The sequence below is a fragment of the Netta rufina genome (genome assembly GCF_964035555.1).
Source record: "Netta rufina genome assembly, chromosome: 4".
NCBI classification, from domain to species: domain Eukaryota; kingdom Metazoa; phylum Chordata; class Aves; order Anseriformes; family Anatidae; genus Netta; species Netta rufina.
In genome coordinates, this window is record NC_140127.1 from 56,035,834 (window position 1) to 56,055,395 (window position 19,562).

Consider the following 19,562-nt stretch of genomic DNA (forward strand, 5'->3'; position numbering starts at 1 on the left):
GAGGGGGAGAGGTGCTCAAGGCAGCGGAGCAGAAGTCCCCTGTGGCCTGTGGTGAGGACCATGGTGAAGCAGGATGTCCCCCTGTAGCCCATGGAGTACCATGGTGGAGCAGGGTTCCATGCTGCAGCCCGTGGAGGAGACCACGGTGGAGCAGGTGGCCCTGCACCGACGGAGGCTGCTGCTTGTGGAAGACCCCTGCCGGAGCTGATTCTGGGCCGGACCTGTAGCCTGTGGAAAGACCACGCAGGAGCAGGTGACCTGGCAGGATCTGCTGCCCATGGGGGACCCAGGTTGGAGCAGTTTTCTCCTGAGGGATGGACCCCGTGGTACGGATCCATGTCTGGAGCAGTTCTGGAAGAGATGCTGCCTGTGGGAAGCCCACGCCGGATCAGTTCATCAAGGACTGCATCCCGTGGGAGGGACCCCACAGCACAGGGGACGAGAGTGACCGAGAAGGAGCGGCAGAGAAGTGCTGTAGACTGACCATAACCCCCATTCCCCCGTTCCCCTGTGCCGCTCGGGGGGAGGAGGTGGAAGAGGGTGGATGGGGGGGGGGAAGGTCCTTTTGTTTTTTTTCCTTTGCTTCTCACTTCTCTAGCTTGTTAGTAATAAGCAATAAATCTTACTGTCTCCCTATGCCGAGTCTGTTTTGCCCGTTACAATAATTACTGCGTGATCTTCTTGTCCTTATCTCAACCTTTGAGCCCTTTTCATCGTATTTTCTCCCCATTCCTCTTTGAGGAGGAGGAGTGAGAGAGCGGCTGTGGTGGAGCTTGGCTGCCCACTCGAGCGGAACCACAACAGGCACATTGCTTGATTATATTCAGCCAGCCATCAACCAACATCCCCAAGTCTTTTTTTCTGCCAGACAGCTTTCCAGCCACTCTTCCACAAGCCTATACCACTGCATGAGGTGGTTATATGACCCAAATGCAGCACCTGGCAAGAAGCCTTATTGAATGCCCTAAAACTGTGCGTAGCCCATCGATCCAGCCTATCCAGATCCCTCTGCAGAGTTTTTTTTGCTGGGACTCTTTGGGCCTGACCATCCAGCCAGTTTCTTACTTCGTGAACACTGCATCCACTGAAGCCATGAGCAGCCAGTTTCTCTAGCAAAATGCTGTGGAAGATAGTATCAAATAGTTTGTTGAAATCCAACATCCACAGCTTTTCCCTCATCCACTATGTATGTCATCTTATCATAGATCAGGTTAGTCAAGCAGGACCTACCTTTTAAAAATCCATGTGGACTAGGTCTGATCACCTGGTTTTCCAATATATGCAGTGTGATGGCACTCAAGGTGATCTTCTCCATGACTTATCTTGTCACTGAGGTCAGACAGACAGGCCTATAATTCCTTGGATCCTCCTTCCTGCCCTTCTTGTAGATGGGCATCACACTCACTACCTTTGAGTCAACTGGGGGCATCCCTGTTTATCCAGGACTGCTGAAAAATTCTTGAAAATGACTTAGTGAGCACTTCTGCCAGCTCCTTCAGTACCCTTGTGTGGATTCTATCCAGTCCTATAGATTTGTATGTATTCAAATGGTGTAGTAGGTCAGTAAATATTTCCCTTTGCTCTATAAGGGCATCATTCTGTTCCTTGTCTGTCTTCCAGTTCACTGGGCTGGGTACCCTGAGAACAATTAGTCTTACCCATAAACACTGAAAAAAAACCAAGGCATTAAGTACTTCAGACTTTTCATCATCTCTTGTCACTGTTTTCCCCCGCATCCAATAAAGGATGGAGATTCTACTTAGTCCTCCTTTTGTTGTTTATGTAATAATACATATATATGTTTTCTTTTACTGAAATATCCAAGTTCTAGCTGGTCTTTGGCCCTTCTAATTTTCTCCCTGCATAACCTCACAGAATTTTGTAGTTCTCCTGAGTTGCCTGCCCCTTACAGAAAGGTAAAATGATGACCTAGGTATTCCGATGGCTGGAAAATAGCATATGACTCTATCTGTAATTCGGAGACCTTGCTATCTTAGAATTGCTTTCAGATGAAGTCTAGAATATCAGCAATAGATTCACCTGGGAGCATAGCATCTTCTGTAAATGGAATTCATATCTGATTTATGTGTGTTCAACAAGTCCAGTCTCTTCTGTGTTAGGCCTATGATGTAGTTTGTATCATTTCTATGTTACCTACAGATACTGTATGTACCAAGTTATCTGTGAACATGATGCAGTCTTTCTCTGCATAGATGTTCAGGCTGTGGCATTTGCTTTAATATATCATATTTGATTCTTCTATCTGCCAGGGTGTCTTGGGTAGAAATAGGTCTTATCCACAGTGGTATGAGGTAAATTATATTAAAATATTTAATGATGTATCACAGATGAGTAGGATTTGTAGGAGTGGGTAATAACAAATCCAATTTTGAAAACTAGATATATACCAGTGGAGCTGTATCACTGAAAATATCTGAAGGCTTGACTGTATTACTGTAAGATTTTTTTTTAATAATTTTTTTATGATGCAATAAGTGAATATACATATTCACACATTTTTAGAGGGACATGAGATAAATTTATTTTAATAGAATTATTTAAATATCTACAACCCTATATTCTGAGATACTCATCTCTGTGCAAGTGCATCCAAGCTAGTACTGCATATTAAAAATCAGAAAATATTGGGATCGTAGAATAATTAAATTTGGGAGGGACATAGAGGGGGTCTCTAGTTGAAAATCCTTCTCATACTAGGATCATTTATGAGGTCACACCATGTTTGGTCAGAATTTAATCCAGTAAGTTGTTGAAAAATCCATTGATGGAGACTGTACCATCTCTCTGGGCAGCTTGTTACTGTTCTTGACTATCCTTACAGAGAAGATGTTTCTCCTTATATCCAGTCTGAACTTCTTGTGTTTCAGGTAATGCCTGCTGTCTTTCATCTCTTTTGATGCACCTCTGAACAACCTGTCTTGCCTTGGTGACCTCCTTGTAAGTACTAAGGGAATATTGTTATGTTCTTCAGAAGTTCTCTCCCCTCCAGCTACCTCAGCCTCTCCTCACAAGGCAAGTGCTCTATATCTGGACCAGCTCTGCTAAAATCACCCCAGTCTATCAGCAGCTTTCTTCTATTTGGGGGGCCAACATTGTATGTGTGACTCTAAATGTGCTGCTGAGGAGATGGGAATAATCACTCCTCTGGGCCATGCTTCTGTTAATACAGCTCAGGATGCTCCCAGCCTTCCTTATTGCCACAGCACCCTGCTTGCTTGTGGCCAGCTTGCATCCACCAGCACCCCCAAGGCATTTTCTGCAGAGCTGTGCACCTCTGTCAGGCCAGGTACCAGTCCATATCATTGCAGAGGACTCCTTTCCAAGGACAGGAGTTGGAATTTGTTCTTGCTGAATTTCATGAGGTTCTTGTTTCCCATTCCTCCATCCAGTGTACTCTGGATAGCCATCCTGCCTTCAAGCATGTCAACTGATCCCCCAGGTTGTCATAATCTGAAAAGTTGATGAGAGTGCACTTCATTCACTACCTCCAGGTTATTGATTAAGATGTTAAACAGGGACAGGTTCTAGGATAAAGTCCTCCACTTATTACTGGCCTTCAGGCAGGGTTAGGAGCCATTAACTCTGAATTCTGTTATCCATCCTTTTTTTTTTTTTCCTTGATCCATGTAGATTTTTCTTATGAAGTTGTTAATCCAGACTGTAATGTTCTAACAGGGATATAAGAATAACACAGGAGACAGTGTTGAAAGCCTTGTTTAAAATCAAGGTAAATGATCTCCACTGGTCTGCCCTCACCCATAAATCTTTTTTTTTTTTTTTTTTTTTTTAATCACAGAAGGCAGTTTTCTCAGGCATGCTTTATGGTTGGTCCATGCTGACACTTCCCATGTACATTCTCCTTCATGTGCCTAAGAAACACGCTTCCAGAGGACTTGTTCCTTGATTTTCCCAGGCACCAAACTGAAGTGGATTTACCTGTAGCTCTCCAAAGGTGATTTATTTCTGAAGATAATTGAAATATTTCTCTTTCTACAGCTGTCAGAACTCCATGACCTTTTAAAGATGACAGAGTGCAGTCTTGACATTATCTCTCTCTCAGAAATCGTGGTTGCATCCAGTCTGATCACATGGACTTGCATGGGTTGAGTTGTGTGAAACAAACCCTGACTGATCCTTATCCAACTGTGATTGTTCTCTCTGAATACTTTCACTGAACACAGATGCCTAGAAGTTCTCTGTGAATACTGAGGCAAAGAATGCATCGAATACCTCATCTTTGCACATCTATTGTCACTAAATCACCCACCCCTTTCAACACTGTTCTTGCATTTTCCCCATTCAGCCTTTTGCTACTAGAGAAGTGGTAAAAGCTCTTCTTGTTGCCCTTGATATCTTTAACAGGTTTCGACTAAGGCCAAGCCACAGCTTTCCTAATGCCATCTTTGCATGTCCCGGCACTTCTAAATTTCTCCTCAGTAGCACTTTTTTTTTTTTTTTTAATTGAAGTTTCACAATGAATTCCTTGTTTAGAAATGTGTTCCCTGTTTAGATAAGCTGGCTTCTTGATATATCTGCCTGTTTTTCTGGGTATCAGAACGGACCATTCTTGAATGGTCCGCATTGTACACTGTGCTATTTATTTAAATCACTTTCCTCGGAACCATGAACTCCACTAGTTCATGGTCATTACAGACAAAGTTATAATTTATTATCATATCCCCAGACTTTTGTTTGTGAACAGCTGATCTAGCTGTACTTAACCCCTGGTTGATCTATCCATTACTTGTATGAACAAGTTTTCCCTGACACCCTCCAAAAATCTGTCCTGCTAAGGTGTTGTTCAACAAGATGTCAAAGAGGTCCCCTATAAGAAACGGGGTCTATGATGCAGACTATTTCCAGTTGTATACAAAGGACCACATTTATTTCGACACCCTGACCAGGTGATCTGCAACGAATTCCCACTGCTGTTCCTCCCTTGCTGGCATCCCTTTTTGATCATGAGCTGTAAACCTCTAGCCAAAGTATTGTCTGTCCCATAGAAGGGCTCACGTACATCCAACCTGCTCTTTTGTTCCCCTCTTTACTCCTTCCTCCTCAGTCAGTCTTCAGTGAAGTGCTTGTGTCCATCCATTGCATCATTCTAGTTGTGTGAGTTTTCTCACCACTGCTCAAGTAGTTTGAATTACACTGTAGTTCTGTGATTGCACATGAAGCTACATTCCCTCCTGTTTGTTTCCCAGTCTGAATGCATTTATGTACATATGACATAAATTTGAAATGGCCCCTCGTGTACCCAGAGATTTGCACCCTCTGCTGCCCACCACTTGATTTCTGTGGACTGTGGGTTCCAATTTCCTTCCACAGCCGTTCCTAGTTTAAAGCTGTGTCATGTTTTTGGCTGGGATAGGGTTAATTTTCTTCAATAGAGGCTTGTAGCATGCTGTGTTTGGGAGTTTTGACAAAAATGGTGGTAACATACTGATGTTTTCAGCTGTTGCAGAGCCACACTTACACAGAGACAAGGAGTTTTCAGCTTCTGGTGCTGCCCTGCCATCGTGGAGGCTGGGGGTGCACCAGGATCTGGGCCAGGACAGATGGTCCAGGCTGAGCAAAGAGATGTCCCATGCTATATGGAGTCATGCTCAGCAATAACAGCTGTATAAAGGAGAAGGAAGGAGAGGGTGGGGGGGACAGTTGGAGTGATGCTGTATGTCTTCCCAGGAAACCTTTATGCCAAAAGTGACTGAACACCTGTCTGCAGATGGGAAGTAAAGAATGAATTACGTTTTTTAACTTGTTGTTTGTTTGTTTGTTTTGTTTTGTTTTGTTTTGTTTTCACTCACACTACTTTTGCTTAACCTAGTAAACTATCTTTATCTCAGCCCATGAGTACTAACACTTTAACCTTTCTGAGTCTCTCCCCCATTTCCCCTGGGGAGAGCGAGTGGCTGTGTGGTGCTCAGCTGCCTGCTGGGGCTAAACCACAGTTTACTTGACTTGGGGATTCTAATTTCCTTTCACATGTGTTCCTAGTTTAAAGTTGTCCTCACCAGGTTGGCTGGTTTATTGACAAAGATGCTCCTGCCCTTCTTTGTCTTCAATCCTCAGAAAGAGGTTGTCAACATCATTGTGCAAAACCAGAAGAAAACACTATATGTAATGTTGATAATGGATTTCTCAACTATCTCCATAGGCTTTGTGCTGATTTATTGCAGTTGAACATTTGGCCAACAAATCTTCATTCTTCTCCTGTTATATTACAAATACATGCTTTACAAATCAGAAAACAGCCAGTTGATACGCATTTTTTGGATGTAATATGTATTGGACACTATTATAGTTCCTCAAGACAGGTTTTAAATCTCACTGCACTTTCTCTTTGAACTAAATTGCTGGTGGGTCACTGTATATTTCTTTCTTGTGGTTGAGGGAGGTGGAGAGAGGGGAGACTTGAGTTACTGCTGTCATGTATATCCTTGCTGCTACTTTCTGTTAATCCAATGCTGACTGCTGGCTTTTTCTCCCCAGGAAGAACTTTTTAAAGTCTTTAAGTGCAATTGGGAGCAAGAGGGTAAATGTTCTGTAATGACTTTAAGTACAGCAGGCAAAAATAGAAGTTTCTAGAAAAGCTTGTGGAGAAAAAAATAAAAAAAGACAAAAATTTGTCTAAAGATGGTTTACCTTTGCATATTGGGCAAGGGCATATTTCACAATGGTGTACCAATGATGTAGATCAATTAAAAAAATAAAATAATACATGCTTATAGTTATGATAAAGCTGTGCATTTAAGCAGATCCTTTGAGGTTCTGAAATTACCACAATAGTTTTTTGTTTGTTTGTTTGTTTGTTTGTTTTTTACAAAGAAGAAAGACTTGAGAGATCTTGTTTCTGGCATTCAAAATGAGGCTATACTAGAGAGTGCAGTAGAATATGGTATGTCTAGCAAGGAAGGGAGTGTTATATTTTGTTTAATAAATACAAAAAATAAATCTTCCCCCCCCCCCCCCCCCCCCTTCTTTGGTAATTTGAGTATACTGGGACAAATGTTGAAATTAGTCCCTGTGCAAACTGGTTCCTGTTGTATGGGTAAATTGAAAATAAATTTGTTTAGTTATTCTTCAGTGTGTATACATTGTAGCGGTGATCCAGAAGCACTTTCTTTCCATGACTGACAGATAGTGCAATTTTCTCTGGAACAGGGCATGAAAACATTTATAGCTTCTCACTTATTACACTGATAGCCTTTTTCTTTTAAAATATTTCAGTAAGAATTTGAACTATTTACAAACGAGTAGCAGGTGGATTCAAGGATTACAAATAAAGTAGGGTCTTCAGGCATGACTGATTCCTTTCCCTTTCCATTCTCAGTGTGTGAGCGATGCTGTAAGAGGCTGCAATGACTGGTATGTTTCTGTCGCTCAGAGGCAAGGGCCTCTCACTGAGACATGATTTCTGATTCTAGCTTTTTCCACATAAATCACAAAGGTGGTAGTACATCTTTGGCGTTGGAGTGTGTTTTCTCTGTTGAATGTGACTGTATGCTCGAAGATGCTCAGGTTTTAAGAGTTAAAACAGGTTCTGCTGTCTTATCTTCTGCAGAGTGTTCTGCAGGCCAGAGCCCTGTGCCATTCATTGCAAAAAAATACTTGTATCAAGGCAAATAAAGATATAGAAACTAGTTCTAAATGATTTGGGTAAAGTGTGAGTCACATCAGATAACTTGGTTATCATCTCTGCCCCATGTTGTTTTGTGCACGGTAGCAATATCCTTTGAGGGAGAAGAGGTTCTGCTCATTTCTATTCTGAATAAAATGCCAGAACTTGTTTCTCATGAGATACTGCAGGTTTGGCACATAGCAACATTATTGATGATAGTACAAGAAACTTGAGATACTGAGGGAGCTGGGGGAAAAAGCCTTTTTTCCTTTCATCGTTAAGGTAAACTTAAGTCATAGCTTTCTTGTAGTGCTGGTGGCAACTATGTTTTGGAAAAACAGTAAAGAACAGGAATGAGGGCATATTTCTATCCTTTTGAGAGATAAGTATTAATTCACTTTGGTCACTTAAATTGCTGCTTTTCTGTTTGTATAAGCCTTCCAGACATCTTGTCAGCTAAGCCTAGCCAAATTGTCTAAATTCTTAACTTTGACCAGAGTGCACTTTGCTTAAGGCTTATGTGAGTTTGTGTAAATGATAACTTTTTACATATTTCTTTTAATGTTAAACCGTACATGCTTCCCAGGTCTTCCGTTTTTGCTGCTGCATGTGTTGTAGGGAGTAGTTTGTTTTGTAAGCCAGATCTGGAGCAAGAAGAAATTGTAATATCACTACTGATGGAGGATAATTTTATATATATAAGGAACTCCTTCCAGTATTGTGAATAGTCTACAGCAGAAAACTAGTGAAAAAGGAACTAAGATATACTCATATTTTAGTTTTTTCCTGTCATGTTACATCATGATTTTTAAAAACTGCTGCATGATTCTAAGATTTTCAAAATAAAATACTAACATGTATTCCATGAAATATTTGTTATGCATAATAGTTTCACAACTATCAATCTCATTGTTAATTTTAATTTTAAAGATAAATAGTATGAAGTGATTACTGTACTGCAGATAAACGTGAAATGATCCTACTGACTCCAAAGTCAAACTGACAAAAAAAAATAACTTTCTTGAATGGAATGTGGAGAAGAAACATTGATTATTTTGATTTCTTTGGGGAAAAAAAAAAATCATGTCTTTTCATTGTTATTAGAGGGTTATATAGTTCTTTTTACATCAGGGATGCTAATAACTGTATCCAGAAGGTTAAGAAAGAATATCTAGAAGATTAGGAAAACAAGATATCTCCCTATACTCCAAAGACTGCAAATGTCACGTGGTGAGAAATCACTTATTACTTAATCACTTAAGAGTTTTCTTCAGTGTTCAATTTTGTACTTGTGTTCAGGAGGCATAAAGTTTGAAACAACACCAGCACTTGGAAATATGTTTTCAAAAGTTGCAAATGCTTTTTATTATTTTTCCATACATTTTTGTCTATATGAATATCTGTAATCAAGAGTACACAGCACACATAAGTGCCTGTCACCAATTTCAGGCAGGAGTTAAGTACATAACTATCTTTAAAAACAATGTAATGGTTTGTTGGCATGTTCAAATATGTGTAGTAACTGTCTGTTACAGCGCTTATAACCTACATTGTTCTGTGAGTCTAGCTATGTCATTTTTTTCTCAGGCAGAGAATTTTAGAACTTGGTTAGTGAGAATTCTGGAAGTGTGATTTAGGCATAAGTTATTTTTCCCCAACCTCATCTCTGTTGGGGAAACATTATCAGAGAGTTAAATATCAATAAGAACATCCTGAAACAAAGGCTTTTGCTTTGTTGTTTAAGAAAATTCTTAAGGTTCTGAGTTACAGAAAGATGCTTTCTGCTTCTAGTTGCTAGTGTGTCCGCTTAGGTAAGAGAGTAACAGATAAATCTTTTACTTGTGCCATTCTTAACCTGCGTCATTCACTAAAAGCATTAATCTAGAAACCTTTTTTCTTTTCTTTGTGGGGCCAGACATCTTTTACACTCATGGGAATGCATTCCAAAGGTTAGTCTCCTCTTACAAGAAGTTGAACAATTTAATGCACTGTATGAAAATGCACCATATTCTATATATCTTGAACTTATTGCTTGATAATTTTATATGGTGCTTCATAGCCCATTGATTAAGGGAAACTAAGAGTTTTCCTCACTTGTCTTTATTCATGACTTCATCTAGACTGTTGTCAAACCTCCTGGTTCTCTTCTTCAGGCTGAAGAGAGCTATTTATTTATAATTTTGATTTATATTTATTCAATACCTTTGATCACCCTACAAGTCTTTTAACATTTATATATACATATATATATATAATTATTATTTTATTTTTAGAGAGAGGAGTGGAGGTAAAAACTGTGAGAAATATTCATAGGCACCTGCATCTTAATCTAAGCAACAGATTCTGTTGTTTTTTGATCTTTCCTTAATTTTAAGCATTCATATTGCTTTTGTTGGTGGTGCTTTTGTTTGGTTGTTAGTTTGTTTCTGAGTGTTGGTCAGCAATAAACGTTTGGAAGCTTCAGATTCCATCACCAAGTAAGGAAAGACAAGATGTATTATTTCTGAGTGTTGCTAAATTTATTTCATCTGCAGTCACTCAATACAACAAAATCATTCTGCAGTACTTAGATGTGACCTTCTCAGTCCATGGCTAGCCAAGCTGTCACCTTTATTTTTTCTGAAAGCTTGTTTTGACTAGCTGAGTTTTCTTTTGGAACTGAAAAGTGGTTATTTAACTTTGATATTAATATGTAATAATGTATCAACTAAATACATTATAGCACTTCATGGGAATTACAGTTTGAATGTCTTGTTCTTTAGGTGGTACTTTCCAACATCATCATTTCCCTTGGTCAATTCTATGCTGTCCTAAATCAGCATGTCATACTAGCTGCATCATTAATTAGTAATCATCACTGTAGTGATGATACACAAGCAATCGGAATATGCAACAATCAGAATATTCAATAGGGACATCCAAAGTGATTGGAAACAGGCTTAAGTTACCAGGAGTGGGCAGAAGGTGATTCCTTCTTTTTTGTATTTATGAAATATAGGTAACTGTATGCACTTGTACATTTCGCTTTTATCTCTAAGTAAAGTACAGATTAGAGCAAGAAGAAATGCACTGCTTGTTATTAGAGGGTTGTACCCAGCACGTGGTTTGTTCTTTATCACACACAGCAGCTTTTCAGTCCAGCCTGGAATCCAGAATTTATTTATTTATTTATTTATTCTTAATCAGCATTGCGCCAGAATATTCTAAATTCAAGGCATACTTCTTGTTCTAACACCTGTAAGGACTATTTTAATATTCAAACTCATATTTAGAATTGTGTGTGAGACAGTCTACCATGATTTCATGGTCTTATCTAAAAGATAAGGATGGCAACAGGACGCCTGGCAGAGGTTCAGAGGTCAGCCTGGAAAATAATATGAAATTATCTATTGTTCTAGTTCAGAACAAGGTAGGGAAAAGCTAAGTGCCAAGAAGACTGCATAAGAAAAAGGAGATGAACTAATATTCAAAAACAAAACAGACAAAAAATGCCTTTTGTTCTAGCAATTTATGCGAATTTATAGGAAACTAAAGAGAAACTAAGCTTTGGTAGTTATCCTATGTAAGATCACCACACCCTGCTATGTTAAGATAGGCATTAGTTTATATATTTGTTTGTTTGTTTTTGTCTTACTAAACCTTAGAATAGATCTGTATATGTTATATGTCTCCTCATTCTGGAGACCTTATTGTTTCTCTGACACTGGATAATGATAACTTTTATCACTTTTCTGGAATCTTCAAGAGTATCTTAAACTCTGCTTCAAAAGCCAGAGGTAACAGGGTTATATAAACATACATGCACTAACATACTTAGCTTGAGCTAGGTCTCCATCACTCTAATTTTTTTTTTTTTTTATCATACTTTGCTATGGTTATTAAATTTTCAGCCTCATCTATTTTGTTCAGACTTAAATAATAAAACATTGCAGCGTGTGAATAAGTTTGTGGATATCTTTAAACCTTTCATCTTAAATTCTGACCTTTTTGCTTCTACTTGTCTTGCTAAATATAAGACAAATATCAGACTAGTTCCACCATAATCATGGATCAATTGGAATTAATTTTGTTTTCTGGGATCATATAATTACCATTTAAGATAAAAAGGCTGCAAGAAGATGGTTTACCCCAACTAGACTTAGTGCAACTTACACAACCTGCAAGTTCTTTTGGAAGAAATGGAGTTGGATGCTTATATGGGGAAGTCTCCAGTACTAGAGATTTCATTCATGGAATTTTCTGTAGGTGCTGGAAATCCATGAGAGGTAGGCAATAAAAAAGAGATTAATTTATTTCCCCCCCCCCCAACCCCCTCTTGCTCTTGTTTTTCTTTCCTTCTGTAATTCTTTACAGGGTTACGAAAAAAAAAGAAGTGTGTGATTCATTCTTGCTTTCCCCATGGCACACTCCATGAATTGACAAGTATAAGGTTGTAAGATGTACCAAAGGGAGGATAAAGATGCAAAGTGATGTACTGACCCTGTTCTTATGTTACTTTATTCCTGCTGCTATATTTTGGAAAGCAGTGATAGTTCAGAGATCTATATGTGTATATATATTTAAGGGTCATGATTACAGTGTAAATTTGAAGAAGTTTGTCACATTGCTGAAAATAGAAGGTGTGTTGGAATAACATTTTATGAAAAATATATCTTGGCCTTTCCAAACAGAGACTGCTTTAGAAGACTGAATTCTGCTTTAATAAGCTTGCAGAGAAAGAATAAGAAGATATAAATATTTTTAACCATTAATTAAATCTTTTAAAACACTACCTTAAATAGAATCACATGCCTTATAATTAGCAAGAATACTTTATTGGAAATTACAGTACCGTACTGTAGATAGCTACAAATTATGCATTAATATCTCCCTATTTTAGGATCTTTAAATCAGTTTGGAAATCTAAAGGGACTTATTTCTAAGATTTCTGTGCCAATTACACTATACTTATTTGCTGTTCCTTCTTCCTTCTTCTCCCAGAGGCTACCTGACGCCACTACGGAATAGGTATCTTAAATGTTATTTTCTTTCCTTTCTCTCTCTCTACCCTCTCTCTCTCCCCTCTTATTATTATAATATTATTATTATTTTTCTTCTATATTTTTAATATATGGTTTCTTGGTAACTCTATTTAAGTTTTTGAAGAAGGCATACTTTCTTCAGAATAAATACTTGTATGAACTGACTGGAATCCTATCATTTTACTAAGAGATATACTAAATATTCTCATCTGTCTAACTCTGGTGTTGCTTTCTCCTTTGGCATAGGCTAGACGATTTGCACATTTATGAACTATTAACTATCTTATATACACTCCCCTCAGGAGGCTCAATAAAGACATGAAATTATTTCTGCCTAGGTCACGTTTATTAATTTCAGCCTCTGCATAAGATTTACATTTTACTGCAGTGCAGGAGGGAGAAATGAAGTCAGGGTTAAAGGGGAGCATAAATTGTTAGCTTTCACCAGTTTATATTATCCTCTCTTACCACTCTCTGTGGCTCAGGAAATTTATTTTATCTTCCTGTAATCACATTCTTGGATGCAGTTGGTAAACAAGAAGAATGAAGATAAAAGACAAAATAAATAAACATAAGGTCATGCCTTGTATACTACATCTAATATAAAATAAACATGAAAGCTTGATTGAAGTTACTCATTAAAATACTGCTACTGCTGAAAGAGGTTAGGGGTAGCTCATTCAAGTGTGATGTGGGAGATTTGGGGTCAGCTGGTGGATTGAATTTTCTCCACAAGCATGCAGATTTAGACCTCTGCTTATGGGAGGAAGAATCTTTCTTGACACATTCATTAGAGAAGACCAGACAATGTTAACTGAAAGCACAGTCAGAGAAATAAATTTGCAATGTAAAGTTTATTTAAAAGAAAAAGGAGGAAAAAAAAAAAAAGTTTTGGCCAGCCTGTATTTATTCACAACAAATCAAAGCCTAATCTGTAACTAATGTAAAAACCTGGAAAAAGCATTTTTTGTTGTTCAGTGGGGAATTCTGTACAATAACTTGCAAAGTCTCTGTAGCAGTACTGTATTTAGTATAAAACAGCACAAATGGCAGGCAAGGGAAACAAATGTTTTAACCTTTCCTTTCTCTTCCCTAAGCATATTTTTCACATATTACAACTGATGCAAATCTCAACTAAATGGCTGCTTTGGTACCTGCTTTATTTTAAAGCAAGCAAGCAAACAGACTGTGATGCAGGCAGCAAAGGGATAAACTCTGCTTCTCAGATGTTCCTTCTTGAGGATAGTTAGTTCTCAATCTGTTGTTATGCTGAGATGGATGATTTGATTTATGCCTAGAAAGATTTTCATTTCACATTTTGCTCTGAAACACTGCATTAATTGCTTTGTTCTTTTCAACATAGTTTCTTCACTGACACTTCAGAAATTAATAGTTCTAAACTTCTTGGGGGAAAAAAAAAACAGCCTTGTAGGTAACTACAAAATTGTCATTCCATAATGGAAATAGCTGAGCTTTTACTCAAATCTTGTTATTTCCCTTAAGATGAATGCTTTAACCATACCTCAAGAAGAAGCCATTTTGAACAGTAATGGGAAGCAACTTCAGTCATTACGAGTACTTTATTTTGACTGTGAAAATAGCTGTATGCAGTCCTGAGAGTGAATAATCCTTACTGAATTTCATTCTGTAGACAAGTAAAACCTCAGCTACATCAGTAGCTAAAGAAATGGCCACTTACGAAGGCAGCTTCATCTTTGCCATGCAAAATATAGGTTAAATATGCAAACTATCATGTGCTTTAATCCAGTCAAAGTGGAGTGGCCTGTCAGAGAAAGTACAATGGCAAATGGGTAACCAGTTGAACATGTTATATTTTAATTTGCAGAGACAAAAATGACAAGCAATTTATTTACATAAAACTGTACAAAAGCAAATTAAATTATGTAAATATTTCATAAATAGAGGTGGACTAGCGTTTAATACATTTTGCCATGTTTAGCATAGTTGCGTGCATAGTGACTCATAATAAACAATGATAAATTGTTCTCTGCTTCACTATCAACATCCAAGTTGCAGAACAATAGTCAATGATTAATATTACAAACAGATCGTACCACATTGAACGCAAGTGCTTAAAATTTAGGAAAAAGTTGTCTGAAAGCGTACCCCAGGTAGCTGGTAACTATTGTCTTCTATCTTCTGTGTATGCTCTTCAGTCAGTAATACGACTTAACTGATGGACTTTCATCTCTATTGCTATTTCATTTGCTTCGTTCCTTGAGGAAACACTGTATATTTATCACCAATGAAAGAAAAGGAAAAATATTTAATTTTTCAAGTCCTTAGAAGTGTTTGGTGGTGGCTGTACTTATGGCAAGTCTTCAGCCATACTCCTTATTTTCCTAGTTGACAACTTCCTAGGGTAGCCTTTCAGTCAATCATTTCAACCCCATTTAAGTTCTTCCCCCACATAAAAATAATGTTTAACATTTTTTTTTTTATTATTATTATTTTTCCTGAAACTCAGGCAGCAGGCCAGTCAGAAACCATATTGAATAAACATAGTGGATCTGAGATCCAAAATGAGCATTAGATTTTAGACCAAAGCTATTGAATTTTCTAATACATATAAAGTTATATACTAATGCATCAATCTATAAAGGTGCCCTAATGTAAAATACATGCAAAGCTCATTTGAGTTTCCCATGGAAAGAAATAAAAGGATGATTCCTATACTGTACAGCTGAAATGTGATGGCAGCTAAAAGCAATTAAAAAGAAATTACTTGTCAATTTTACTGGCAACATGAACTGCTGACACCTTGCTAAACAACTATAATAGAGACTGATCATTGTTCTCCAGGCAGCAGAATCAAAAAAAACAAATGAAGACAATCCCAAACCTCACACAAATATTAAGTTAAAGAAGAAAAAAAAAATAAATCTCAAGACAAACTTAAACCACAGCCTTGTGTTAATAATGCTTAAGACTGGTCCATTAACTGAGTTTGGCAAAAGGCTTATTTTTAATATATTATTTATAATTTCTCAGAAAATAAACACAGGTAAATATACAGGTTCAAAAAGGTTGGGAATAGCCCCTTATTCCTCAGTGTCCAAACCCAACTACCACTTTACCATAATAACAGGTATAAAAGGCACAGTTGCATATTTTGCATTCACCCTAATTATTTTTTATAGTTTGTTTATTTTTATACAAAAGCACTCTATTTATGGAGTGGCACCAGATTTAACCTATTTAAAATAAAAAGAAAAATACAAAGACAAAATATATTTGTGTGTCATGCCAGGTCAGAAGAGTAATCAGCATGTTAATAGTGGCTAGTTCTACTAGAATTGTTGTGAATACTTACAGTAGATGGGACTTTAAAAAAAAAATCTTTCACACTCATTTTAGTTCTAAGGAGATGCACACAAGTAAAGTATTTAATGACTGTTTTATGTGGTGCAAAAATCGGTGAGTGACTGCTGATCCATTTAATCTGAAGGTCTTCTATGACCTGTATCTATGACCTGTATCATTAGCCTTGTAGACAAAGGGTTTAACGATATATTGAACAAAGCTACCTAATTTTTTTGTGTGTAATATTAAATAAAATCTTATTAAAGGAAATTCTGTTGAACATTTGTTATGCCATTGTGTATTCTGTTGAAACGTGCAAGAAAAATGTGTATACATTACATAAGCATTTTAGAAGCATTTTTAAACAGGTACTTACAGATTATACAAAGCAGTAACTGCTTTATGCAGTCTCATAACAAAGTACTAGTTTGCATCTCTCCATATTACTTAAATAATTAAACTTAAGGATGTTCAATCATTATTAAACTTTAATAGTTTCTTTCTAAAATGTGCCCATTCATCATAACTGCTATACACAAACTAATGTTACATGAAGAAAGTAAACTTGAGAAGAATGAAATGGCCAGAAATGGCACATCCCACTATGTGGAGGAGTGAATTCAAAAGATAAATGTGATGAGTTGTATTGATTTAGCAACCTCTACTATAGGCTGTTTAAGATTATTTCTATGCAATTCTTCAAAGCAAGGAACTACCCAAAGCTACATTGTGACTACAGTATACTAGAGAGCCATCTAGCCATGCCTTAATGCCAGGTTAAACAGCCAGGGATTTGAATGCTTGTCCCCTTCTTAAGCTGTGTCATTCGATTGTCACTTTTGTCTGAATGTCTGAGCTCAGTTTGTCATTATTACTACAGCATCAGCTACAAAGCAACTGGCTGAAGTTCTGTATGTTTTGTAGCTCTTACTGCACAAAAACCTGTTTCATTTCCTCTTTCTTTCATAAAGCGCTCACCATGAGAATCATTACAGCCCGGAGCTCTTGCATATTGTGGACAGTTTGGATTCCTTTTGACTCATTCTTGACCTACTAGGTGAGTATCATATCACTGTTTATTTTCTACCTAGCCTAAATGTTCTGAGTCTTTACACTGTTTAGTATTGCACTTCATTCGGCTTTAATGCACTTGTGTTTTAAGAAAAAACTGCATTACATCTTTGACACAATCAAATCAATTGGTAATCTGCAACACTGATGACAAAATACTTGGCAATCATTCCTTGTGCTCTGAAAAGAAGGCTTTGTATTTGACTTGTAATATTCTCATTACTGTATCATCCCATTATCCACTTTTCCATCTAACCAAGCAGTCTCGTTATAACACAGCCTTCTAGCACTACTATTATTTTTTAATTATGATATCAAAAATTTCCTGGAACTGGCAGTATCATACAGCACTTGCTGCAACATATCACGTCATTTAAGAAAAAAAAAAAAAAAAAGGAAATTTAAAAAATCAGTTCCTTTGGGCATTCAACTAAACCACATTGGAAAAAACATTATGTCAGCTGGGCTTGTGGATTGTGCTGCTGTGCAAACTGTAACTGAAGGTGTGTTATGAGTACATATGTCTTATTTGTGAGTATATTAGTTTTCTATGCCAAGCTCCAATACTTAGCAGTTCCCCTGATCCATAGTGTGATCTTTGGCCTTTTTGTTATTACTATCTTCCCAGCTAGATGTTAGCCTTGTCCAAAATAATTATTTAAAGAGTTTATCATTACTATGCTACAGTATATGTGTTACTAATTGTGTTTACATTGAAGTAATCATTACAGAGAACGAGAGAGGAGGAAAGAAAGAGACACAGCAAGAACACATTTGTTCTATGGATAAAACAGAACCAGAGTTCATGATTCATAGGAAAGTATGCCTTGTTTTGGACTGCAGTCTCAGGCTGAACGTATCTCTGTTGCTTCCAGCCTCAGATGAGAGGTGAGAATATTAAAGCTGTGGTCTTCACAAAGTGCCTATTAATGATTATTCTTTTGTATTTATCTCTTTATCTGCATGGTTTCTGAAGGGTTGTCCCTGGTGGGGATCAGCAATATTCAGATGATATGTTTTGAATACATTTTCCCTGACCTGTTACCCTTAACAAGCCAGATGACAATCAAACAAAATGAGTGGCTTAACTCATGCTTCTGCAGAGGGGAAACAACGTTGTGTTGTGTTCTTTTTAATCAAGCTCATTACTATGGGAAGAATTTGCACCATAGATTTAGGAAAATAAAAATCGGTGGGGGGGATTAGACATGCAAGTAACAACATTTTCTACATTGTACAGTATAGTCAGGCAGACAGTATAATTAAATGCCTGCTCTGGAGGCAGAAGTGGCAGGCAGAGCTTTTGTCTCTTTGGTGGCCTCCTCTTTTTGTTTCTTATTTTTGTTAAAATTGTTTTGCTTTTAGGACTTTTACCCCTTTTCTTTCCTATAACATGAAAGAAATTTGTTGCTGCTTTTTAGCCTACAGGTAAACTTCTCTTCTAGTTAGAGTATTGACAGGAGATGGCTTGTATTCCCCTGTCTGTGTGAGGGGAATATCCTCTGGATTGCCTTCTTCTTTTTTGCTGAAACTAGCCGCACTGAAGGTCTCATAGGATGAGGTCAACTTTTTGTTAAGGAGGTTTCTGTTGCGATCACCCATGAGGGAAGCTTCTCCATTGGCCAGCTTTTCCTGACTGCCCCGTTCATCAACAGGCATGAAAGTGGAGAGTTTTGGCTGGCTCTTCTGCTTCCTTTCAGGAGAAGTGCGAACTGGCATCCAGCAGGAGTCCGAGTGGCCATATTCATCACATTCTCGGGTACACTTCCCTGTCAGGGCTACATCTGGCAGAGGCCTTGAATCTGAAAGTAAAATAGAGTTGCCTTTACAAATGAATAATACTGCAATGTCTTCCAGTGAAACTGAGAATCCTTAAATACACAATAGGTATTTTTAAAGGTCTTGGTAAGAATGTTGCATTAAGTTCCATAGTAATAGCTTCTTTTACATTGAATGTGCCCAATAGGTCATAAGCATATCAGTATGGTTATTCTGAACCTTGAGAACTGAAAAGTAAAAATGTTGTCAGTTTTTATGGCTGTAAATCAATCTCAAAAGCAAAATCACATTTGACATTAGTTACTGAATGACTTTTGATGTCTAAGCGTCAACCAAGCACTTAATTCTATGCTGCCAATTTCCTTGAAATTATTAAAAATACCTGAGTGTTTTTTTTTTTTTTTCCCAAAGAATGTTTTGAACTTTTGTGAAAGAAACTTTAGGCCCTGGACTCTGCAAATTTTTATGAACATGTTTAATTCCTGGTGTGCAAGCTGTTCTGTTACTGACAATAGGACTCGATTTGCATGTAATCTCCACTTGTATTTCTCAGAACAGGGTGTTAGTACGCGATATGTTACATGAGTACTACAATCAATGATTAGTAAAAGCATATTAAAAACTACTTTTGGTTATAAACATAGTCTAACATATATAGATAATGTTGTTCTATGTGTTGTGTGTGCATGTGGAGGGGCAGAGAGAATGAGTGCTACCTGAATGTA

The 19,562-nt window shown here is 37.5% G+C and overlaps 1 protein-coding gene across 3 annotated transcripts in view; it reads right to left on the reverse strand.

The window, feature by feature from the left end:
* Window positions 1-18,480: 18,480 nt before the first annotated feature.
* The window catches only part of PCDH7 (protocadherin 7), a gene marked incomplete at both ends in the record, with an annotated part of 298,952 nt that continues 297,870 nt past the window's right edge, over window positions 18,481-19,562 (reverse strand). For all 3 annotated transcript variants that reach the window (XM_084286807.1, XM_084286806.1, XM_084286805.1), the window contains one exon: window positions 18,481-18,860. In XM_084286807.1, coding sequence (XP_084142933.1) covers window positions 18,481-18,860 — 380 coding nt within the window. The remainder of the gene's footprint in view (window positions 18,861-19,562) is intronic.